The 24,253-nt window shown below is 56.3% G+C and overlaps 3 protein-coding genes across 8 annotated transcripts; 2 read left to right on the top strand and 1 right to left on the bottom strand.

Annotated features, from left to right (window-relative positions):
- The first annotated feature begins 91 nt into the window (after positions 1–91).
- ELMO3 (engulfment and cell motility 3) lies at positions 92–6,561 on the top strand. 5 transcript variants are annotated; one of them, XM_036833562.1, is made up of 20 exons: positions 92–367; positions 510–550; positions 649–721; positions 918–968; positions 1,181–1,350; positions 1,435–1,534; positions 1,637–1,788; positions 1,870–1,948; positions 2,078–2,128; positions 2,214–2,336; positions 2,426–2,557; positions 2,660–2,761; positions 2,866–2,974; positions 3,083–3,219; positions 3,320–3,483; positions 3,603–3,715; positions 3,810–3,914; positions 4,019–4,101; positions 4,183–4,269; positions 4,373–4,694. In XM_036833562.1, exons 1-20 carry the CDS (start codon positions 290–292, stop codon positions 4,379–4,381), a joined length of 1,959 nt encoding a protein of 652 aa, XP_036689457.1. In that variant the 5' UTR covers positions 92–289; the 3' UTR covers positions 4,382–4,694. The 5 variants fall into 5 exon arrangements, 4 of the variants coding, with proteins under 4 accessions (XP_036689457.1, XP_036689455.1, XP_036689458.1 ...); XM_036833560.1 differs by having other exon boundaries at positions 4,357–4,693; XR_005017456.1 differs by lacking the exon at positions 4,373–4,694 and having other exon boundaries at positions 3,578–3,715; positions 4,183–4,238.
- LRRC29 (leucine rich repeat containing 29) lies at positions 6,560–21,442 on the bottom strand. The gene is given in 7 exon segments (XM_036832330.1): positions 6,560–7,349; positions 7,417–7,638; positions 7,830–8,388; positions 9,271–9,287; positions 9,477–9,767; positions 18,179–18,280; positions 21,419–21,442. Coding segments are annotated over 7 exon segments (1,398 nt in total). The 3' UTR covers positions 6,560–7,166.
- Positions 21,443–21,533: 91 nt separating this feature from the next.
- Positions 21,534–24,217, top strand: TMEM208 (transmembrane protein 208). Of its 2 annotated transcripts, XM_036833565.1 has the most exons (6): positions 21,534–21,670; positions 22,296–22,391; positions 23,149–23,208; positions 23,290–23,426; positions 23,746–23,830; positions 23,930–24,217. In XM_036833565.1, exons 1-6 carry the CDS (start codon positions 21,665–21,667, stop codon positions 24,065–24,067), a joined length of 522 nt encoding a protein of 173 aa, XP_036689460.1. In that variant the 5' UTR covers positions 21,534–21,664; the 3' UTR covers positions 24,068–24,217. The 2 variants fall into 2 exon arrangements, with proteins under 2 accessions (XP_036689460.1, XP_036689461.1); XM_036833566.1 differs by lacking the exon at positions 23,149–23,208 and having other exon boundaries at positions 23,930–24,067.
- The last annotated feature ends 36 nt before the right edge of the window (positions 24,218–24,253 follow it).

The following is a 24,253-nucleotide window of genomic DNA, read 5'->3' on the forward strand; positions in this document are numbered from 1 at the left end:
GCGGGGCGGGGCCGCCTCTGCGGGGGCGGGGCGGGGCGGGGCAGGCGCCCTCCTACCCTCCTACCCCCGGGACTCCAACCCGGAACTAGGAACTAGCCTCGGCTCTGGCTCCCTTGGGAAGGCCGCGGCGCCTTGTCGGGAGTGGGAGCCTGCCTGGGCTGAGTGCGGGCCACGGGAGCCAAGTCTCGGGCAGAGGAACACCTTCGTCCTCAGGGGCTTCAGACCAGGTGTGCCCTTGGCGGGAAGTTGCACATCTGGAAAGTACAGAGGACCCCACCTCGGGTAGACTATGGCGCCCCCGCGGAATGTAGTGAAGATCGCCGTCCAGATGCGCGACGCCATCCCGCAGCTCATCCAGCTGGACCAGGTCACCCGGACTGTCTGGCCTCCGTCCACCCCACCACCTACCTCCGGGTCGCCCCTTTCCCCTCGAATAGCCCACACCCCCCCTCCCCCAGGCTCCTCCCCAACTCCCACTCCCATCCGGTGAGTGACTGTTCCACTTGTAGGCGAAACCCCTGGCCGCTGTGCTGAAGGAGGTGTGCGACGCGTGAGTGCGGGTCTGCTGGGGCAAGCGGGGTGGCTGGTGGGAGGGCAGGAGGGAGAGGGCGCCCCCTACCCGCCTCGCTGAGCCTCTGCTGCCCGCAGGTGGAGCTTGCCTCACTCTGAGCGCTATGCCCTACAGTTTGCTGATGGGCACAGGAGATACATCACTGAGAACGTGAGTCCCCTCTCCGCCCCACATTCCACTCTGCGACCCCTTTAACCCACCTGGCTCTGACTCAGAGTCATCGTCCCACTCTCTGGAACATGATCTTGCTTTTACTGACTCCCAAATCCTCCCTTATTGACAACCCCAATTAACCAATCCTCAGAGCCCTTCTTGACTTCTCTCCATTTTCTGCCATCTTTTCCAGAACCGCACGGAGATCAAGAATGGCAGCATCCTGTGCCTCAGTACTGCCCCAGTAATGCCCCTCCTGACCCTGCCCTCATTCTGTGCCCCTCTGCTATGCCTCTTCTCTGTCCGCCACTGGCACCTGGGCCCTAGGTCTGGAGGCCCCAGCCCTAGCCCCAGCTCCAGCACAGTAGTGCCCCACCTAGTGGACACCCAAGTCCCCACATCCCCAGTTCCCACTCCTTACCTCCTCACCTCTGTTCTTGCTCCCACCCCTGGCAGGACCTTGAGGCTGAGCGGTTGTTGCGTGGGCTGCAGAGCGAGAGTTGTGAAGGGCGCCGGGAAGCCCTTCGGCACCTCGTCCTGCTGGCGCCAGACATGACTTTCACCCGGGAAGTCATCAGCCGTGATGGGCTTCAGAGACTAGGCTCCATCATTGAGGATGGGGACGAGTGAGCACAGGGCTGTGGTGGGTGGTGGACATGGTGGGGCTGGGCGTCCTGGTCTGGCCCTCTCAGCCCCACATGTCTCCCCAGCCTAGGAGAGGTGCTGGCCCTCGCACTGAGGGCCTTCTTGGAGCTCATGGAGCATGGCGTGGTGTCCTGGGAGACGCTCAGCATCCCCTTTGTTAGGAAGGTGGGTGGGCTTTTCTAGGGGTAACAGGTGGGGGCAGTGGAGTGGTGTCAGGGTCTGGCCTTCCATGGTGCTGAGGTGGTGACAACCCCTGCTCCTCTAAAGGTGGTGTGCTATGTGAACATGAACCTCATGGATGCATCTGTGCAGCCCCTGGCCCTGGGGTTGCTGGAGAGTGTGACCTTGAGCAGCCCTGCCCTGGGCCAGCTGGTCAAGAGCGAGGTGCCACTGGATAGGCTGCTGGTGCACCTACAGGTGTAAGTGTCTGGAGGTGGGGTACAGATGAGTGGAGCGGGGCTGGACCCTGGATGGCCGGCTGAGCCCTCTTCTTGTCTCAGGATGAACCAGCAGCTGCAAACCAAGGCCATGGCACTGCTGACAGCTTTGCTGCAGGGAGCCAGCGCTGCTGAACGTAAGGTGGGTGTCCAACCAGTGGCTGGATTGGTGGGGGGAGGAGCTGGTGGGCACTGTGCTCCACAGTGGGCCTGCAGGATGGGTGCTCATGGTGGGGCTAAATCACCTGAGTCCCCTTCCCACCCACCTCAGCACATGCTTGACTACCTGTGGCAGAGAAACCTTCGCCAGTTCATCTACAAGGTAGGAAGGACCAGGCCAGGCATACCCTTCCCCGCTCCTCTCCTCGTGAGCCCACGCTCACACCCATGAACTGGCTGTTCTCCAGAACATCATCCATAGTGCAGCGCCACTGGGCGACGAGATGGCTCACCACTTGTACGTACTGCAGGCCCTTACGCTGGGGCTGCTGGAGCCGCGCATGCGGACGCCACTGGACCCCTACAGCCAGGTAGGTGCCTTTGGGGCACACGAGGCTGGGGACGGCTGGAGCTTGGCCTTGAATCTTCAGTCTTAACACCACTCCAACAATGACCCCAGGAGCAGCGGGAGCAGCTGCAGGCCCTGCGGCAGGCTGCCTTTGAACCGGAGGGGGAGTCCCTGGGCACTGGGCTGAGTGCTGACCGTCGCCGTTCCCTCTGTGCCCGCGAGTTCCGCAAACTGGGCTTCTCTGTGAGTGACCCCTATCCAGCTCCCTGCCCCTGCCTCAACCCGGGGCTGCTGTTGTTCCAGAGGGCTGGGCCCTTCCTCAGCTGCCTCTCCCCCTTCCCCCAGAACAGCAACCCTGCGCAGGACCTGGAGCGCGTGCCCCCTGGCCTGCTGGCCCTGGACAACATGCTCTACTTCTCCAGACACGCGCCCAGCGCCTACAGCCGGGTCAGTGACAGGGTGGGGTGGGATACGGCAGGATGCCACCTAGGCGGGGTCTCCACAGCCTTAGTCGTGACTCCCCACCCCGTCCTGTGCCCCCACCACCCCAGTTTGTGTTGGAGAACAGCAGCCGTGAGGACAAGCACGAGTGTCCCTTTGCCCGGAGCAGCATCCAGCTGACTGTGCTGCTGTGTGAACTGCTCCATGTCGGGGAGCCCTGTGAGTGGTACTGGGCACAGCGTGTCCAGGAACGGGGGACGGAAGGGCAGAGAGGGCCAGGGGCTGCACACACTTTCTCCCTGAGCCCCTCCTGCCCCCCCGCTCCAGGCTCCGAAACTGCCCAGGACTTTTCGCCCATGTTCTTTGGCCAAGACCAGAGCTTCCATGAGCTCTTCTGTGTGAGCATCCAGCTGCTGAATAAGACCTGGAAGGAGATGCGGGCCACTCAGGAAGACTTTGACAAGGTGCGTAGGGCGGGAACAGGGAAACCTGGGCCAGGGCAGGGGGTTGTTCTGGGTCGGGGCCCAGAACTCAGGCCCTGAGCTAAGCTCGGGGTGGCCCCAGGTCATGCAAGTGGTACGGGAGCAGCTGGCCCGCACGCTGGCCCTGAAGCCCAGCTCCCTGGAGCTCTTCCGAACCAAGGTGAACGCGCTCACCTACGGGGAGGTCCTGCGCCTGCGGCAGACAGAGCGGCTGCATCAAGAAGGCACACTGGCCCCTCCCATTCTGTGAGTTGGTGGGGATGGGTCCCAGTCCTAGCCCCCACCTTCCCTGCTGCCCCCTGGGCCTCGCTGAGGCCCAGGTCGTCATCGTCCTGTTCAGCGAGCCCCCTCCCCCCCTCCCCCAGGGAGCTGCGGGAGAAGCTGAAGCCAGAGCTCATGGGCCTGATCCGCCAGCAGCGTTTGCTCCGCCTCTGCGAGGGGACACTCTTCCGCAAGATCAGCAGCCGACGGCGCCAGGGTCATTGCGTGGGCAGTGGGGCTGGAAAGCGGCTGGGCTGGGGTCAGGGCGTGTCCCTCTCATCACTCCTCCCTCTTCCCCTTTCTGCCCACAGACAAGCTGTGGTTCTGCTGCCTGTCCCCCAACCACAAGGTGCTGCAGTATGGGGATGTGGAGGAGGGCGTCGGCCCGCCCGTCCCCGAGAGCCTGCCTGAGCAGCGTAAGGAGGGCAGGGTGGGGGTCAGACACCTGCTCTTCCCAGACCGCCGCCCCACCCCGGGACCGCCTGGGGTCCCAGTGGTCAGCCCTACCTTCTTCCTGCAGTCCCTGTGGCCGACATCAGGGCACTGCTGACAGGCAAGGACTGCCCCCACGTCCGGGAGAAGGGCTCGGGAAAGCAGAACAAGGTGAGTGCAGTGGGGACCAGGGGCTCCTTCCCGCCCGCCCCTGCCCCCTGCTTAGTGCTCCTGGCTCTCTTGCTTCCCCAGGATGTCTGTGAGTTAGCTTTCTCAGTCAGCTATGACCACGGGGAGGAGGAGGCATACCTCAACTTCATTGCCCCATCCAAACGGGAGGTGAGTGTCCGGGCAGGCTGAGCAGAGTTGGGCAGACGGGCAGGGGAGGAGACGGGAAGGCCCTCATGGAGATGGCCCCATCCCCAGTTCCACCTGTGGACAGATGGGCTGAGCGCCCTGCTGGGCAGTCCCATGGGCAGTGAGCAGACACGGCTGGACCTGGAGCAGCTGCTGACCATGGAAACCAAGCTGCGGTTGCTGGAGCTGGAGAATGTGCCCATCCCTGAGCAGCCACCCCCCGTCCCCCCGCCCCCCACCAACTTCAACTTCTGCTACGACTGCAGCATCGCTGAACCTTGACAGCGAGGTTGGCCAAGGGCCACAGCTGCTGCCACTGTGGTGGCCACAAAGGGTGGAGGTGGGGAGAAGCACAGGCACCCTGACCAGCAGAGGCTGCAGCAGAAATAAAGTCTGCTTGGCTCTTAGACATGTGTTGAGCCAGCTCTGAACCCTGCAGGCTAAGCCTGCCTTCAAGCTTAGCTGGCAGATGAGATGAGGGTGTCAGGCCAGGGCCACAGCTTGGGGCCACAAACCTGGGCAGCTACAGTTGAGGGGCTGGTGTTGTGAAGGACGGTGGGGACCGGCTGGCCCTGTTACCCTTCTCCAACATGAGTCCTCAGCCTCCCTCAGTGCTAGGCCTGCAAAGAAGGATGGCCTGTAGTCTGGGGGCACCAGCTGAGAGAGGTCTGGGGCTGCCAGCCAGCTGAGGGAGAGGTGTTAGGGCAGGAGGCATTTCCCCAAGTGGATGCCTTTCTGGGCGCCATTAACAGGGGCCTAGTCTGGGAGCCATGTTTCCAGAAGGCTCTCGACAGTCTGAGCTCAGTCCTCAACCCTGCTTGGCCCTTCCCCTGCGTCATTTGTGGGTCGTGACGGCCCCCTGTTGAGAGGCTTGAAGGGTGAGATGTGAAGTTGGGTATGCTTTGTGCTGAAGGGCAAACTCAAGATTCCAAAAGATGTCCCCCAGGCCAGTGGGAGGATGTACGCTGATTCTGACAAGAGGGAAGTTAGTGCAGGAAGCCTGCATTCTGGTTAAAACCCAACTGCAGCAGCATGGGTTGGGGGGGGCCACAGACAGGCCAGCTGGAGGTGAAGCTCGGAGGCTATGGTCATAGACCCCAAGCCTCTGAGGCAAAGAGGAGCACACCCACCCACAGGACCCACGGGCAGGCTGGAAGCTGCCAGCCACCACCCTCTGACCTCCTCCATGCCTCTCACTACCTCTCTTTCCCAGTGCCTCCTCAAAATATCTTTTTTAAGTGTTAACCATCACCATGTTACCTAAAAACTGATGATATGGCACCTCCTTTGAAGAATGTTCTGGGGGAGTACTTGTTCCCCCTCTCTAGCTATGCTTCTGACTTGGGCATTCAGGGCCCCACATGCCCACTCCTGCATTCAGACTTCCCACCGCACTTAGAATAGTCCCTGTTGAGTTCAGGGTGCAAATGGGGAGCCCAAATGCAGTTAAGTCTCCTAATACCATCAATTCTTCCTTCTCAGTGTCTCCAGTCCCTTGTTACAGGCCGCCATCATCTTGGCAAGAGCCTCCTGACTTCCTGCCTCCTGTCTCGCCCTTACAATCTTCTCAATACCAACTACCCCACTGCTTTCTCAAACAGGAAGCCGATCTGATTACACACTCACACACACACACCATCTCCCCTGTATTCTTCGGTGTCTCCCTATTGACCATGGATAATGGTCACAGTACCATGATTGAACAGAGTTGAGATGGGTTGCAGACACGTTGTGGTTTAACCCTTTCAACAGAGTGCCTGTGGCTTACAGAGTCACAAGCATGTGGACCAAGGATGCTCGGTCCAAGCTGGCATCCTCCCTGCCCGCCATGGGACTGGGACTACCCCTACACCCAGCGCCAGCTCTGGCCTGCCCATGTGCACCTCCCTGGTCCCTTCTGCCTAATTGTCTCCTTCCCTCCCTCCTCTTTTTTCACTGACTTGAGTCTTCCCTTGACCTTCCAGGGTAAGCTTATAGCTTCTTTCTCTGTTTAGGAGGTTGGACTAGACCTTTAATGAGCCTTCCTACCCAGAGATGCTGTCCTCTTTAGTGTCTTTTGTGTGTGTGTGTGCTGAAAACAGCCTGAATGACTCAGGCAGCCTTAATCACTGTGCTCCTGGGATCTGGCTGGGATGAGGGTACACAGACATGCCTTTGCTGCAGGACATGTCCTGGGGCTTGTGCTGGGGAGAGGCCTCTGGAGTCTCCCACCATGTGGGGAAGAAGCTAGGGCCTGCTGGGGGCACATGTAGGGCTTTGGGCCAGGTGTGAGGAAGAAACTGTCTGTCCCTCTGGCGTTTCCTACACATTGTCCCTGGGCTGGGCTGCTTCATCTGAGGTGGGGAGGCAAGGGGCCCTTTGGTCTGAGAACTTCAGACAAGGAGGTGAGATCTGGAATTTTTAATCTTGTTGGGTATACAACAAAGACTGTGGCTTGGCTGCTAAAGCTCAGTGCTGGTAGGGGGCTGGGAGGGCTGTGGGGAACAGTACAGGCCTTAGTGTGAGAAGAGGCAGGGCCAGAGGCACAGGGTCTGTTCCTCCCAGCACCAGACCCAGCCCACCTGTGGGCCTGGCCTCTGGACCCAGGCCTGGACAGGAGAGCAGGAGCTGGCATTTCCAGGGGCCTGTGGCAGCGACATGTAGCTGGAAAAGGTTCCTGCTGGGCTGTGGGGCAGACTGGGGCAGGAAGCCCCTTGGGCTGCCCTGATATAGTCCCACCCTTAGTCCTAGAACAGGGGTTTTTAGCTTGGGGAAGGGGCTCTGGGGCATGTAGCAGAGGGAGGTGGGAGGCACTGAGTCAAACTGCAGGTCAAGAGGCCAGGGCTGGAGCCTCTGGAGGTGACAGAGGCTGAGCCACAGGGCTGGTTACTGACCTGGCCTCAGAGTGTTAGGGTCAGTTCAGCCCCTCCCATGAAGCGGGACTGGACGCAGGTCACCTCAGGCAGTTGGGCTTGGAAGCGCCTGATGGAAGCCATGCTGATGCCAGGACACATGGCCACACCTACCATCCGGAGCTGCTTGCACGCCTGCCCAGTGGAACCCAGCGTTCCGCAGGGAGGCCACTGGGTGAGCGCCTGACCCTGCACGGGGCCCCAGCCCAGCCCCTACACTGTGCAGCACCGGACACACTCACTGCTCCGCGAGCTGACTGCACCTGGACAGGTTGAGGTGCTGCAGCCTCGGCCGGGAGCCGGCTGCCTGGGCCCAGCCTTCGTCGCTGAGGCGGCTGCAGTGACTCAGCACCAAGCGCTCCACGCTGGGGCAGCCTCTGGCCGCAGCCAGCAAGCCCTTGTCTGTGAGTGCTGGCAACAGGCTCAGTGACAGTCGCCTCAGCTGGGGGACCTGGAGCACCTGTGAGGATGGCGGGGGGCGGGTGATGTGGCGCTGGAGCCCTTCCAGCTTCCCCCACCCCCAGCCAGAGGAATGGCTACGGGCAGCAGAAGCCAATGAGAAAGGACTTTTTCCAAGCAAAAAGTGGGTTGGCCCCAACCGCTGGCTCCAGCCCCAGGGCCCTCAGCCTATCCACGTCCCCAGCCCCACGCCTTGGTCAAACTGGCATCAGTCAGCTTGCTGCAGGCTGTGAGGTCCAAGTCCCGTAGGGTCTGCAGCATGAGTGGGGCGGGACCTGTGGCCAGGGAGAAGGGTCCTTTTGGGGCTGGAGGCCCGATGCCCAGCTCTCGGGGAGGCTGTGAGAGGAAGCCCCTGCTTCCCAGATTCCTCCCGAGTTTCGCCCTCAGCTGTTCCCAGAGACAGGCGCAGGAGGGGCAGGAGGGCAGCTGAGCCCAGGGGCCGCCCCGCCCACCATGACCTCGAGGGTCCCGCACCTGCGGCCCCTGCAGAGTCTCCTCACTTGGTTGCCCCAAGCCCAGAAGCCCCCGGTCACGGAGCTCCTTGCACCAAGCCAGGCGCGGGACTGACAGGTGGGTGAGGTAGGTGCAGATGGCCTGCACGGTCTGGTTGGTGAGGGGCCACGCAGGGATAAGTCTAGCACCCTGAGGCTTGGGCTTAGCGCTGACATCAGGGAGAGCGCTGAGGCATCCTAGGAGGGAAGTGGAAGAGGGAGAGGGCAATGGAGAGGTGGCTTGTGCCTGCGTCACCGGGCTTGGCGGGGGTCACTAGGAAGGTTCTGCCCAAGGTTCCAGCCCCACAGGCACCAGGAAGCTGCCACAGGGTCCACGGAAGGAAGCAACAATATTCCTGTGCTGGTGAGTGTCGGAGTGGACCTGGTGGGCTGCAGTGGTGGGACACCAGGAGAAAAGCAAATGCCTAGATTGGCTGGGGCAGGAAGGATGCAGGTGAAAGTTTCTAAGGTGTTCACCCTGCCTGTGCTCCCAGCACCAGTGGTGGACATGATTCTCGCTGAGCCAATCAAATATGCTCCCTCTAGGACTGTGAGGTCACAGAGCGGGTAGGGCTGCCACCTGCCAGGAGCAGGAACTAAGGGCAGAAGAGAGGAAGCTGCTTTGTAGAGGGATGCAGAGACACGGGAAGGTGGGGCCCCAGAGAGAGCAGCTGAGCGACACACAGTGGTGAAGCGGTGAGGATGGAGTAGGGCAGGGGAAGAGAGGCACTTGGAGGAAAAGGCTGAGATGCTTTTCAGGTGGGGAATGCTCTGGGCACAGTGCTAGATTGAAGTAATAATCTGCTGAAGAGAAAGAGACTGACACTGCAGGAAGACAGGGACGCCACCCAGAGGGACAGGGCTGAGCCCTATTGAAGGAACTGGCTTCAGTCAAGAAATGACCCTTCTGCTCCCACGTCACATTACCTCCCTCGGGCCCTGCCTGAACCATGACTGCTGTGTAACCTTGGTACCCTTCCCCACAGGGCTCGGTTCTGTCACCGCTTTCACCAGCCTTCCTGGCCCCCAGAACACCCACCCTCACTCCCCTCCCCAGACTGCAGTGGTCACCAACCACTTGGCTCGTGAGGTATGTGCCACCTTGTGGGCTGGGCCCCCTGGTCTCCTGGACCTCCCTCTACCTGGACCCGCTGTGGGGCTGCGGGGAGGAGTGCTGGCAGCAGCCCTGTCTGTCTAGGCTCCTTTCCTCTTCCCGACTGTGTCCCCAGTTCAGCTCTAACTACTCCTTGGACACAAACACCGGGCGCCTCCCTGGCGCCACGCTCCCAGTTCCCCCAATCCCTGGTCCTGGTGAGGAAGGAAGGAAGGAAGGGGATGGGACGCTCACCTTGAGTGAGGAGCAGTAGGCCAGGCTGAGGGAGGCCAGTGGGTGTGGAGCTCCGCACACCAAGCCCAGGGCCTGGGCCAATTTCCGCCCTCTCACCAGGCAGCACTCGGCCATGTCGAGGCTCTGCAGCTCCCGCAGGCCCCCTAGGGCTGAGCATCTCGCATCCGTCAGCTGCTGCAGCTTCCTCAGGCTCAGGTGCCACAGGCGCCGCAGGCCCCGGCTCACAGCCAAGAGTGCCCCGTCAGCCAGTTCTGAGCAGCCGCGGAGGTCCAGGGAGGTAAGGCCTGGTTGCTGGTGGCAAAGGGCGGCCACAGCCTCTGTGGAGAGGTCCCGGCAGCTGTGCAGGCTCAGCTCCTGCAGCTGCAGCCCGGCCACCTGGCCCAGGGCCTGCAGGGCCTCGGGTGGCAAGCCAGTGCCACTCAGGCCCAGGGCGTGCAGCCTACCAGCCTGCTCCTTCACGAATTGCAGCAGGTTGTGGAAGGAGAGTTGGGAAGGGGAGGAATCCTGGGGGCCGATGGAGCCCCGGGCTGGGTCTGGCTCGAAGGTGAGGTGGCAGTAGGCCAAGGCGAGGCGCTCCAGGCTGGGGACACAACTGCTGAGCCGGTTGAAGCTGAGATCGGTCAGGTCCTGCAGGCTAGCCAGATTGAGCTCACGGAGGCCGCTCAGTGCCTGCTGGACCCACTGTGCTGTCTTGGGCTGAGCTAGCAGCATGCCTGACATGAAGAGGCTGTCGCAGCCACTGAGGTCAAGGAAACGCAGGGCCGGGCAGCCCAGGATCAGGGCCACGAAGGAGGCCTCTGTGGGGCTGCCCCCACCAAGGCACAAGCTCTGCAGGTACAGGCCCAGGTGGTAGGCAACAGACTGCAGCACCTGGTGTGAAGCTGGCGAGCCATCCAGGTTGGTCAGGCTGATGCAGCAGATGCCCCTGAGACCCAGGCTCTTGATGGTCGGAAGGGAGGCAGAGGACACGGGGATGTTGTACCTCACGTTGGCCTACGGGGCAGCAGTGGACCTGGGGTTAGCCCTCTGGTCTCAAGAGTGTGCTGGCCATCGGGTCTGGGGGCAATTCGCTGGCCAGAATTTGAGGGCAGGTCAGGGAAGGGGTTTTCTACAATGGGGAGCCACTGTGGTGTGTGGTGTCATGTGTGCTTGAGGGGGTGCTGATGGAAGTGGAAGCTGGGAGGATGGGTCACACTGGGGCTCCAAGGGGATGACTACGAGGGGAGGACAGGAAGGTTAGTTACGGATGGGACTGAATGCCTATGGAGGGCCTGGGCCAGAGTGGGGACTTAGCATGCTGAGTACAGGAGGGCTGGGGGGTGACCTGGAGGAGAGCCAGAGAAGCCCCCAGGGAGCAGGAGGACAAAGTATGCTGAACCCCAACTTTTGGGACTTTCAGAAGGTGGCCCTGAGACCCATGGACTCGGCTCCAAATCCAGGGCCTCAGCTTGGCCTTAGCTAAGCAGTCAGCCTCCCCCACTTTCGCGAGAGCATATAAATAGCCCTCGGAACAGCTGAGGGCGGGAAGAAGCTACACAGGTGTCACTCAGCACAATCCCCCGTGGCCCAGATGCCAGAGATCTGGGGCAGGCAGTGAGGCCGAGGTCCCCTGGTGGCCATACACATTCAGTGTCTCAGCCACATGAATGTTTGCAAAAATGGGTTTTGTGTGAGTGAAAACGTGCACACGCACTGAGTGTGGTGTGCGCATGCGTGGGGGCGTGGGCGCGCTCCCAAGTGTAGGCCCTTCAGGCTCGAGAGTTCAAGACGTGCTTGTGAGCCCTGGGGCTCATCTTTAGAGGGTCTGTCTTATCTGTCCAGGTAAGGAGGGAGAAGTGTCCCGTTTCTGTGGGCAGGAGCTCATAGGATGAATTTCAGAGGCAGGGAGGAAGCTGAGTTGGCCCTGCCGTAGAGGAACAGGGGAGCGAGCGTGGGGAGCACACAGTCGGAGTTGGGTGGGGCCGGGAGGCAAGCTCAGGGCTAAGTTGTTGTGGGAAAAAGCTGGCTTGTTTACAAATTTGGGGAGCCCCCAGTGAGGGAGATGTTTTCGGAGAACCTTCCCTGATCTTGTGCCAGAAGGAGCCAAAGGACAGTAGCTACAGGAATGTGTGGAACTGGTCTGTGGGGGGAGGGAGAAGAGGACTTGGCTTCTAAAATCCTAGCCCCATTTCTCTACCCCTGACCAATGCCCAGGTTGCAGGCAAGTGGTACTCAAAGGCTCTTGTTTTCACAAGCAAGCTCCCCAAAAAACCTGTCCTGTGAGTAACGGCAAGAACAAGCTGACATTCCCTGCTTGTTCCCCACAGAACATCATCAAAAGGGAACCAGAAAGGTAGAAATGACGCCTAATACGCACTCCCCGCAAGATACTTATCAACAGGATTCTCCCAGGAAGATGCGTGGAACTCATTCCCAGGTGTGGAGAATCAGCCTGGCTTCTGCCCCAGAGAGAAGCAGCTGACTATGGCTGTCCTCACGGGAAGGAGGAGCGTACGGTAAGAGGGAGACCAGCGCCCGGCGAATTTCACGGGAATCAGGGTGTCAAACCAGGTTCCCGTTTCAGACCCTGTGGTCAGTATGGATGAGAGGAGCTCTCCCCACAGATTCCCCCCGTGGACACTGGGAGACAGTGGGGTAGTGGGGACTCCCGAGGACCTGGGTCCCTCTCTCAGATTTAAGGAGAGCTGGGGAAGATCTCAGTGTGTGAGGTTCGGGAGGGTACCGAAAAGATCAGGGAGAAAAGGTTCTAGAAAGGAAAGGTAAAGCGTGCCTCCAGCCCTTTCAAAGCCCTGCAGTGACAACAGATGAGCCAATCTGATGATGAGTAGAATGAACTGTGGCTGGGGGAGTGCAGAGCGGTGCTGGTTGCCAGGCAGCACCTGCCCCCAACAGTCACATGCCACCCCCGCAGGCCCCAGCTCCAGCAGCCTCCAGTCTTCCTTCTTTCCCTGTCTTCCTGAGCCCTGGCTGCCAGGAAAGTTCTTCCCTCTCCCAACTGCCTTCCTGTGAACAAGGTAGATGAACAGCCCAGCGTCCAAGCACAGGGCTGGCAGGTGGCAGCAAAAGCTACCCAATAAAGGGGCAGGGCCTGGCCTAAAGGACTTCCAGCTATGGGGCCAGGGTGAGATTTGAGACTGCCTCCTTGCTCCCCACTGTTTTTCTTGGTGGGGAGGAGGAAGCCTCTAAGCCATCACCGAGGTGGTCTACCTGGGACTCAAATACAGGAGCCCAGGAGCAGCCTGTTAGGGGTATTTATCATCTGTGGGGGCAGAGCAGCAGGCTTCTGGGTTCTGGTCCTTGGCCCCAGTGTAGGAAAGTCCCCCTTCCCAGGCCCTAGGAAGATGCTTCTAAAGGCCTAAGGGAGGACTACACAGGTACCTGCTCCAGCTTCAGCCGCCCCATCACAGAGGGGCCAACTAGCCCCCTGGGCTCCTCCCTTCCCAATGCCAGCATCTTAAGAGTAAATGCGAAATCATTTGGAAAATGCCCTAAACTTGCTAAAAGCAATACATGTCCCTTGACTGTGAGAGGCCAGGACTCTGTCATAACTACTGAAGTCCTGAGCTGAGATGGCAGGCCTGTGTGCAGACTTGAAAAGCCACCTGACGGAGACGTGGCCCTCCTGTCTGCTGGCACAGGAATCCAAAGTGAACACGCCTGTTTTCCAGAAGGCCTTTGAGAAAATATATGCCCTGGCACCCAGGGGCTTTGGTCTCCAGAGAGGAGTCAGACCTTGGGGGTCATTTCCAGAGATGTTATAGACGCCTCAGGCAGGAGAAGGCCGCAGGGGGTGGGAGCCGTCCTGAGTTCTTCACAGTGACCAGCCCAGTGGCAGGCAAAGCACCCCTGCCCCGGTACGGACAGAGCCTGGGTGTATTGTCGGGGTGCTGCCTTTGTCTACCTTCTTATTTGAAAAAAAATGGAATTAAGTGGGGGCAGGTCACGGAGAATAAGAAGTCACCAAATCTAGTATCCTAGCCTGGCCTGGAGCCATATAGGCCCCAGCTTGGCCTTGGTCAGCCAGAATCTTCTGTAGCACCTACTAGCTGGGGCTCCACCTCCTTATCAAGCTGCTGAGCCCTGGGAGACGGTTCCTGCCAGCAGGGTTCCGCAGATTGGTCTCTGGGACATGGTGTCACCAGGGCCCTAGATGCTCAGGTATCTGTGGCCTGGCTTCCCAGCACTCCCAGCCCTGGGGGTGGGGTGGGGGACTGAGTTTTGCAGAGGCACCAAATGGGTCTTTGTCAATGTTCTATCTGGAGCTCAGAGTTAGCTGGAGCAGCCCCAGTGCTAAAATGGTAGACTCTACGATCCCAAACTCTGACCCTGGTCTCCTCCTTTTCCTCCCTCCCTTACTCCTATACCAATCTCAGCTTTATCCCCGGGGCCTGATTGCCCACTTGGCTTCTTCTATGCTCTCCTTCTTTGCGGGACTCCAAGAGGCCTCCCCCGGATTACCTCTCCTCAGGGTCCTTGTGGCCCTGCCCGTCATACTGCTGTCTGTGCCCATTCTCCTTGCCCCTTGCCTGGCCAGGGATGATGAGACCGCTGCCTCCTCTGGGTGTGTGCTGGGGATGCAGAATTCTGCCCGCGGAAGCCACGGCCTCCCCTCGCGCCTGCACTGCCAGCATTGGCCTGCCCGCTCCCACCTCCTCACTGCCTCCCCCTCTCTTCTCACTCCCCTCAGACTTCTCTCCAAGCCCACCATCTTCTCCAGCCCCTGACGCTACTGTAGCTCCCTCCCCTCACTCCAGCCTTCTCAGAGATGACCTGACCATTTCAAAAAGAAACCAAAGCCCCTTAGGTGGGAAGGCCCTCCCTTTTCCCTGTTCACATCCACCTGGCAGGACCCATCCTAACCTCCTTCCCTCTCCTGCTCTTTGGTTCAGGGTGACCCCCTTCTCCCGGCCTACTGAGCCTGTCCCCCACCCTCTCCTCTGAGAACCCTGCCTTTCCACTGCTCCTTCTCCAGAGTCCACAAACACCCCGGAGTCTTAGCAAAGGCCTCCCTTGATCCTGCACCCCCTCTTCTCACCTTTCACCCCCTCCCCTCCACTGTCAAGCTTCTTGGAAGCACATGGGCACCCACACCCACTGTGGCCACCTCTTTACCATGGCTTTGCCCACTTACCCCTCCACCACTGTCCCCACAGAGTCACTCATTCCCAGCAACAGCTCCTCTCTGGCAAGGTCGCCAGCATCTGGGGGCTCCCCTGAAAACTTCCCGCAAGTGTCCTCTCTGCCATGCCACGCTGCCTGCTATGGATGGCCCGTCTCCCCCGATGCTCTCTCCCACTGGGGGTTCTGAGACTCTGCCCTCTTGGCTCTCCTACCTTCTAGCCTGCTTTCCATTCAGGGTCACCAAAGAAGAGAAAGACCCAGTCCATAGACCAGTGGGTTCTCCATGGGTTGTTCTATTCTAACACACACACACACACACACACACACACGCTGTTTCCCTCCACGTGCACCCCAGCAGACTTCATCCCATTCCAACTACTTTGTTTTCCACACCTTCTTCCTGAGCACCAGATACTGAGAGCCATGATCTGATGGACCTCTCTCCGGATACAAGGATGCAATATGCCCAAATCTGAGTTTACTGTCTTATTGCCGGTGTCTGGCCCTTCTCCTAAACTCAGTGCCCTCTACCAAATCACCTAAGTCAGAAATCTGGGAGTCATCCTAGACCGCTCCCTCACATCCACAATGATGAAAGTCCTTTCCATTCCATCTCTTTGATACATTGTAATATGTCCCTCTGCTCCCCCCCTCATGGCTCTGCCTTAGTTCAGGTGTCCTTATTGTCTGTCAGAAATATATTAAGCAGTTTCCTCCTGCTCAGGGTCCGGGCCTCCAGTCTCCCTGGCTCCAGTCTATCCTTGGTGTTGTCACCAGGGTGATCCTTACAAAAGGCAATTGACGATGCTCTTCAGGCCCTTTGATGGTTTGCCACTGCACAGCACGGAGACTGAGCTTCCTGACTGGTACTCAAGCCCTTCTATTGTCTCATGCTCCCCTGCCTGGGTTCAGCTGTTTTCTGTTTATATTTGGCAGGGGTGGGGTGGGGTGGGTGGGTCTGACCCCTTACCTACTCCTACTTGTCTATTTAGCAAGCATTTATTCCTCTCTGGAGATTTAGCCCAAGCATCCCCTTCTCCATGAAGTCTTTAGTGTATCTTCTCTCTGCATCCTTGGTGTGCCTCATAAGATTTTGAGTGCAGCACCCTGCCCCCTCCTTTTGGCTTGTGCTGTCTCCCTCTCACTATCAACTCTGGGTGCTGTGTCAGCCCCAGCCCTGCACACCTAGGGCCCAGCAGCGTTCTGGGCACAGACAGGCAGCATCACCACCTGAGTGAGTGAGGCCCCTCCCTGTGTCTCTGGTAACTTCCCATCTTCCTCCTGCCCTGTGAATATTCCAAACCTCTCTGCTGAGGCCCTGGCCTCTACCTCCTACTTACTCCCCTAAGACAACCTGGCCTCCACGGTCACCACGCAAAGAACCCACCAGCCTTTAAGGAACGGCCTCAACAAACAGCTTCGCGCTGCCAGCCCCACCCCTTCGCTTCCTCAGGAGAGGTGACATCCTCTCCATCCTACCCAAGACCAAGCCTTGTACTATCCTGAAGCCTGTCTGGCTGCCACCTCAGGTGGTGGCTGCCATTCCTGACCTCTCTCCTCCCTACACTCACCCTCTTCTAGTGACTCCTTCAGCACATAAACACATGAGAGGTTTCTCCCAGTTAAGATCCTTTGTTTAGCCCACCTCAACCTCTCATTACAATTCTATTTATTTTCTTCTTTTCATGGGGAAATTTCTTGCAAATGAGGTCATCCTCTACATATCCTTTCTTCTCTCATTCACTCCTCAACCTACCTGGCTTTTTTCCCCAGATGCCAAATGTTACTGAAGCCACTGGTGACCTCCCTGTATGTCAAACATCATGGACACTATCTGTTCTTTATTTCCTGGACTCTTGGTGGGATTTGACACTGTTACCCATCCACTCAACACTTTAGATGCTCTTCACCTTTGACTTGTGTGTCCTCCTCTCGCTGGGATCTCCTCAGCGCCCTCTGTAGGCCCCCCACTCCTCTCCACGCCTTTGGACTGGTGTCCTCTCGGGGGCATTCTCTGTGGCCTGCTCTTCAGGACTCCTCATGCTCTCCCCAGGGGAAGTGACTCAGATGCGTGGCTTAAACGTCCACCTGTTCTTTAATGACACCCACATATATATTTATTACCTAGGCCCTTCTCTTGAATTCCTCTCTCAGAAACCCAGCTGCCAACTGGATCTCACCATTTAGATGTCTTATACTTCAAATTTTCAACAAGTTCAAATCAAATTCCTTTAGACACTAAGCTCAATGACACTGGAGAGATAACTCAACAACAGACCCTACTTAAACACACACATTTAATATGTGACAGAGGAGGCTTCCAACTCATTATACATAAATGGTATTTGGGCTATTTGAAAACTGATCAGTTTAGCTCCTTACCTTAGAGCATAAATCAAAATAAATTACACCAATAAAAAATATAATTAATATAAAAATTCAAACCATAAAACACAAGAAACAATTTTGCTGTGAGCCTAAAACTGATCTAAAAAGTAAATTCTAATTAAAAAGAAAGACACAAAATATGAGTATATATTTATCAGATCTCTGAAGAGAGGCAAAGGATCTCTAAAGCAATGGAAGAAATAAGAAAGAAAAGATGTTCAGAATCAACAACCTAGAAATTTAACCTCATAAACACATATCTACAAATCAAATTAAAAGGCAAATATATTAGGAATGTATTTCAATAAATATGTAAAAGGTTAATCTCTTTAATTATAAAAAGTTCATACAAATGGATAAGAAAAACACTAAGACCCCAATAGTTAAATGGACAAGGAACACAAATACACAAAAGAGGGAAATGTAAATGGTCAGCTAATGGGAAAACTGTTCAAACTCAGTGATAATCAAAGAAGTCAAAATTGAAACAAAGAGCTATCATTGCTTGCCCTTCAAACGAGCACAGATGCCTGCATTCACTTCCTAGTGGGCTGTCTCCCTGCACTCCGACTCGCCCTCTCAGTCCACTCTGCACTGCAGATGTCCAAGACACAAATCACCACATGTCACTCCCCTGCCTAATATTTCTTTAAAGGCCCCACAATGATAACCAGGAGAAAGTCCAAGCAATGCCACCTGGCACCTCTGTCTTGCTGTCTGACCCCTTTCTAACCTCATCTCCTACCACTTCTTACACACACACCTAAGTTCCAGTCATAGGGAACCTGTGTGGCCGTTTCCAGACCTATTTCACACTTTGGTGCCTTCACCTGTGCTGATATGAGTTCTGGAAGACCAACCTTCATCCTCATCCTATTCCTTCAGGAAGCCTTCCCTGATGCTGCCAGTCTCCTTCGATGTCCTTCTTCATGTCCCCATGGCACCCTTCATTCCAGTGTCACAGCACCGAGCACACGACATCATGATCACTCACGTATTTGTCTTTCTCCTTCACTGGACTATGAGCTTCTCAGGGGAGTTTCATTCATCTGTAGAGCCCCAGCACTGTACCCAGAGCCAAGTATGTATGAATAAGTATGCAGGGATGAACGGATGAATGATGCATCAGCAGGGCCATGAGCAAGCTGAAGTGAGACAACTGAGAATGGGCCAGGTGAGGGTGGGTACCTTACCTCCCGAAGGGCATTCTGGGCTGCACAGCACCAAGCCCGACTCACAAGGGAGGCCTCTTTCTGATCTGATAGAGGCAGGAAGCTCAGAATATATGTGAGCATCTGAGGGAAAAAGAATGGGCATTGGGGGCTGTTAGTGCTGGTGGGGGCCTTTGGAACCTTCTCCAGCTGATAGCACAGTAGGTCACAGGGGACTAGAGCACTGGCTTCTAGTTCATCTTGGATCCTAAGCTTCATGGAGTCTTCACTTCCCCTCTCCAGCCACCAGGTATCTTTACTGGGAACAAACCTCTCCTGAGCACCACCTGGATGCAGGTTTGCTCTGACTGATAAAAGTCAAACTTCCTGCTCAAGTTGGTAAAAAGAACCTGGGCATTGGGACCAGATAAACCTAGTTTAGATCCTTATTCTCTCAACTGACCTCTCCGAGCCTTATTTTCCTTATCTATAAAAAGACAATTGTAGTGAGATTTAAATGGGTTGTTGTGACAATTAAATAACATGGTAAAGTGTCTTGCATAGGATGTAGAACACAGCAAGTCAGGTGCTCCTTCTCTGATCTTCAGGAAGTTACACTGGGACCGCACTCTTTTCCCATCTTCTTCACTGCCAACTAGGCTACTCAGCTGACAAGATTCTCAGCAAGAAAATCTTAACAGCCTGGTAGGCTCAGACTCTCACTCCACCTACGCTCTATGAGGCTGGGGGTGCGTGGGAGTGGAGGCCCTATTAGGGACTGGGGAAGGGAGTTGCCTGTGAGACCAGGAATTATCTGATATTAACTATTCTTTTCTTCTGGAATCTTCCCCCCATGACTTCTGTGACACTGTGTTTTCTAGGGCTCCACTCACCACTCCAACTCCCCTGTTTCTGGATTCTTCTGTGGCTCCCAGGGTTCAGACCTGGGCCTTTCAATCTGTTTACTTTCTAGGATAATAAATTCATTTGCATGGCTTTAACAGTTACCTCTATAGGAATAACCAGCAATTCAATATGGACATATAGTTTTATCATTCATGTGCTAGTTTAGTATTGCCAACTCTCCAAAGGATTCTTCATCCAAATGTTTTACCATCACCTTTCATCTCAGCCTCAGTCCAAAGCAGCCCCTCCTCCCAACTTTCCAGCCCCTGAGCTTCAATGCCAACAGTGCATCTCACCTGATGATCCTGATAATACTCTGTACTCTTCATGCTCTTCTGTCCCTTGCTCTCAGATATAGGTGTAAAGCACAGGCTTTAGGCCAGGCTAACTTAGACTCATTCAAATCCCAGCTCCACAGATTCCTAGCTGTGTAACCTCAGGCAAGGTACTTGACCTCTCTGAGCCTCAGTTTCCACACCTGTAAAATGGGGATATTAAAAATCTAGATCATAGTCTTATGATGGGGATTAAATTATATATACATAATATAATTTATATATATATATTTAATAGATGTAATATGCTTCACATCTAGTAGGTTGTCCATAAATGGTTCCTGGATTGCTGTTACTAATATGTCTGCCTTTGAAAACTTACCACCTTAGTAGCCCAGATCTTCATCACCCCAGACCTTCATTCCTTCCACAATCTCCCACCTGATCTCCCTGCATCCAGGCTCATCCTTGCTAATCATTCCTCACAATGCAACAAGGTTAATTTTCCTAAAAGACAGCTTTCAGTCTCAGTGAACTCCTGATGAAAACCTTCAGGGTTTCCCAGTCCCCTCAAGACAAAATCTCTTCTCCTGGGTCAGCACTGACAGGCCTCCATGCCTGACTGGACCCCTGATTCCAGAGCTTCCACAATCCAGTCTCCTCACTGTCCTACAAACACAGCATGTCTATTTCCTTATTTCCTTTTGCCTATGTGGACCTTTCCCCTAGCCCACTCTGATCTCTTCTTCCCTTCTCTGATCCCTAGTACACAGAAGGTACTCAGTCAATACTTACTGGATTGCATTAAATAAGGATGGACAGTCTTTTACCTCTGTTTTCACCAAAGGTTTGCTCAAGGAAGGGGTGGGAAGATAAAGCAGATCATTGCTGAGAGGAGAATGACTGGGGAGAACAGCCTCTGGGCCAGGGAGGCTAGGCATGGGGAAGAGAACACTGATGGGGACTGGGACTGATCAAGCCCCTATCCCCAAGGGGAGGCAGGAAAACCTGACTGAGCCGAGGAAAGATAGTGGCCATCCTGTCTTCTGGGGCTCAGCAGTCAATCCAAGGAGCAAAGGGAGGGCAACAAACCTGTCCTCCCTGAGGGGAGGAAGCATGATTCTTTGAGCTGAGAAGCGGGGAGGCCTTTCTAGAGGGACCAGAAGAAGCAGTGATAAGGGTGGAGCGGCCACCCAACGAACCCCATCCCAAGGAGCTACTAGAGATATGATTGGTCATCTCTGAGATCTATGGGGATGGAACAGATATCCTCCGGGGCCAAAGGGGGAAAGGACGCCATCGCAGGGGGCTCACTGGGGTTGGAGCAGTACTATTTTTGCTAAGGGAAAGGAGCACCATTCCAAGGGCTGATGGGGAAAGGGTGGCCTGTCTCCCTTGGGCTGAGGGAGGGGGTTGCCAGCTCTCAGGGGAAAAGGGATGAAGGGGCCATCCCAAGAGGCCACTGGGGACAAAACTTATCATCTCTCTCTGGATAACAGCGGCAGAGTGGTCTTGCTCCAGGCTAAGGAGAGGGAGCAAACATCCCATGGGGTGAAGGAAGCAGGGACAGCCATCACTAGGGGCCGAGGGAGTGGGGAGCAGGCCTGTCCCCGGTGAGGGAACTCAGAGACCATGCCCGAAGTTGATGGGAGGGGGCAGTCTGTTTTCCACCGCCAGGGGAAGGGGCAGTCGTCTCTCGGGGAGGAGGGAATAGAGCGACCATTCCAAGGGGCCAATGGGGATAAGATCGGTTACCCTTCGGGGATGATGGGATGGAGCGGACATCTTCCAGAGCTGAGGGGGAGGGGCGGCCATCTCAAGAGATGCAGGGTAGGCAGAGGCCCTGTCCTCGCTGAGGTGACAGAGTGGCCATCTCTTGGGGCCGATGGGGAAGGAGAGGATGGTCGCCCAAGGTAAGGGGACGGGGTGGCCCAAAGGCGGGGCCGTTACCCATAGCCAGCAGGTCCTTGGATCTCCCGGGCTGGTTGTTTCCGCCAGACGGGCGGGGCCAAGGCGAGCTGTCTGACAGCCGCTCCCCACAGCCTGGGACCCCGAGGGCGGGGCCTGTCCCGAGCTAGGCCTGAGGGCGGCCTCCTTTCACCTCCAGAGGCAGAGATTCAGCCATCGCATCCCTGCCGCCTCCGCCCCCGCGCAAGGCTTTCTGGGAAGTGAAGTCCCACCGACTCTGGCGGGCGGAGCTTGGGAAGGAAGTGGATCTCCCACTTCCGTCCCAGTTGCTGACGATTTGGGTCTGCACCGGAAGTGCCTGTGCAGCAGATGTGGTACCTACTGAGTGCTGTTTCGGTCGCTCTCACGTCTTTCCCCGGCTGGGTATTTGCGTCGCACCATGGCGGTAAGGAGGGCGAGTAGGGCGGGGTCCGCAAGGCAAAGCACTCTCGGGACCGGGAGACTGAAAACAGAGGAAGGACATCAAGGGCAGTGGGTCGGCCAGAGGGAGGTGCCATCCGGTGGCTGGACCGTACTAGATTAAGGTGGGGAGTGGAGAGGCGCAGGAACGTACCAGAGCTGGTGCCGGAGAGGGGTGGGCGTCAGTACCAGACAGTATCAGGACTAGCTGGAGATCTGAGGGGCTTGAGGCGGGGTAGGCGTTAGCCCAGATCTGGTTTACTCTAGCAGAGGCCGGAGAGGGGCGCCATTCAAGCCCACTCAGGGATCCCCCGTGAAGGGTTTGTCAGCCCCAAACTGGACCTTATCAGAGGATTCAGGAGATACCAGCCTAGTGTTGGATTGTTCCCAGGAGGAGGCGGTCATTGCTGGGTGTGCTGCAAAGATGCTGTCAGCCCTAAGCAGGATGGTTTGGAGGAGGGGTGGACATCCCAAGGATTGTGCTAGGTTTGAGCACCACGGAGACTCGGCTGAGGTGCAGATGGAACTCCGTAGCTAACCGGAATGGTGGGGAGGATAAGGAAGACCCTGGCTGATGGGGGTTCTAACAGCATCTCGTCATCTCTCTGCAGCCCAAGGGCAAAGTGGGCACGAGAGGGAAGAAGCAGATATTTGAGGAGAACAAAGAGACCTTGAAGTTCTACCTGCGAATCATACTGGGGGCCAATGTAAGTGCCTCCCTCCTTGCTTCTGTGCCCACCCAAGGTTCCATAGCCCTCAGCTCTGTTTGGTGGGGTGGAGTGGTGGCAGTGTATGACAGCTAAAGCTCCAGAAGAAAACTCCAACTAAAAATAAATGAGAAAGGATCCTGGCACAGAGAAAGTGCTGAATAGTCAAAACAAAAAACCAAAAACAAAATGAGGGTGTGAGTCTCAGATTGACTGGAGAGCCCTTCCCATCCTAAATACACAGGGGCTTCTTTCCTGGGCTGAAGTGACGGAGGGGAGTCTGGGTATTCAGGAAGCAGACCTCTTTCGCCAACCGTATAAGAAGCGACTTGTCTTCTTTCATCACCTGGCCTAATATCTTGGTCAGAGTTGAGGGAGGTCCATGGTTTAGTAAGCTTCTTAGATTTTTTTTTCATTAAAAATTTTTAAAATTTTATTATTTATTTTTTAATTTATGGCTGCATTGGGTCCTTGTTGCTGTGCGTGGGCTTTCTCTAGTTGCGGCAAGTGCGGGCTACTCTTCGTTGCGGTGTGCAGGCTTCTCACTGCGGTGGCTCCTCTTGTGGAGCACGGGCTCTAGGCTCGTGGGCTTCAGTAGTTGTGCATGGGCCTAGTTGCTCCGCAGCATGTGGGATCCTCCCGGACCAGGGATCGAACCAGTGTCCCCTGCATTGGCAGGCAGATTCCTAACCACTGCACCACCAGGGAAGTCCCTAGTAAGCTTTCGATCCCAGCCTGATCCTGTGTCTGCTTACAGGCCATTTACTGTCTTGTCACCCTGGTCTTCTTCTACTCATCTGCTTCATTTTGGGCCTGGGTAAGTGTCCCGCATCCTGGGAAGTGGGTAAGCACATAGGGTCAGTGGCTGGCCTTTGATACCCCCATTCTTGTTCGGCAGATGGCCCTGGGCTTTAGTCTGGCAGTATATGGGGCCAGCTACCACTCTATGAGCTCGATGGCAAGGGCAGCCTTCTCTGAGGATGGGGCCCTGATGGATGGTGGAATGGATCTCAACATGGAGCAGGGCATGGCAGAGTGAGTGTCCCCCGCTGTCAGCCCAGGTGAGCGGTGCCAGGGCTGGGGTGCTGGGGCCCAAGACCCACAGCTACCTGCAACTTGAAGAGGGTGGAAGGGAGTTGAACTAGGGCCCATCTATTGTTTTTGTTCTTATTTTTTATTTAAAAAAACATTTTTTTTTTTTTGGCCATTCTGTGCGGCTTGTGGGATCTTAGTTCCCCGACCAGGGATTGAACCCGGGCCCTCAGCAGTGAAAGCACGGAGGCCTAACCACTGGACCGCCAGGGAATTCCCCGTCTACTATTTTTGGCCCTTGCAGCCTCCCTTCTATCCACAGGCACCTTAAAGATGTGATCCTGCTGACAGCTATTGTGCAGGTGCTCAGCTGCTTCTCCCTCTACATCTGGTCCTTCTGGCTTCTGGTACGTGGGTGGTGGGGCTCCCAACGAGGAGCTGGGGCATCTACCCCTTCTCTTCTTTCATTTCCTGCACCTGGCTTCAAGCTCCCTTTTCTCTCCTAGGCGCCGGGCAGAGCCCTTTACCTCCTGTGGGTCAATGTACTGGGCCCTTGGTTCACAGCAGACAGTGGCGCCCCAGCGCCAGAGCACAACGAGAAACGGCAGCGCCGACAGGAGCGGCGGCAGATGAAGCGGTTATAGCCACTGACATTGTGGCTACAGGTTTCTGGGCCCCGGGTGGCTCTATCAGGCTGCATGGCCCCCATGCCAGGAGCAATGAGGGCCTAGTCCAAGGGCCAAAGGCAGTCTAAGGTATAGGACTGGTGAATAAATGGCTTACAATGTGGCTAATGGCTGTGTGGGTGATAAAGAGAGGTAAGGCAGGAA

This window comes from Balaenoptera musculus, chromosome 19 (assembly GCF_009873245.2).
Source record: "Balaenoptera musculus isolate JJ_BM4_2016_0621 chromosome 19, mBalMus1.pri.v3, whole genome shotgun sequence".
Lineage (NCBI taxonomy): Eukaryota > Metazoa > Chordata > Mammalia > Artiodactyla > Balaenopteridae > Balaenoptera > Balaenoptera musculus.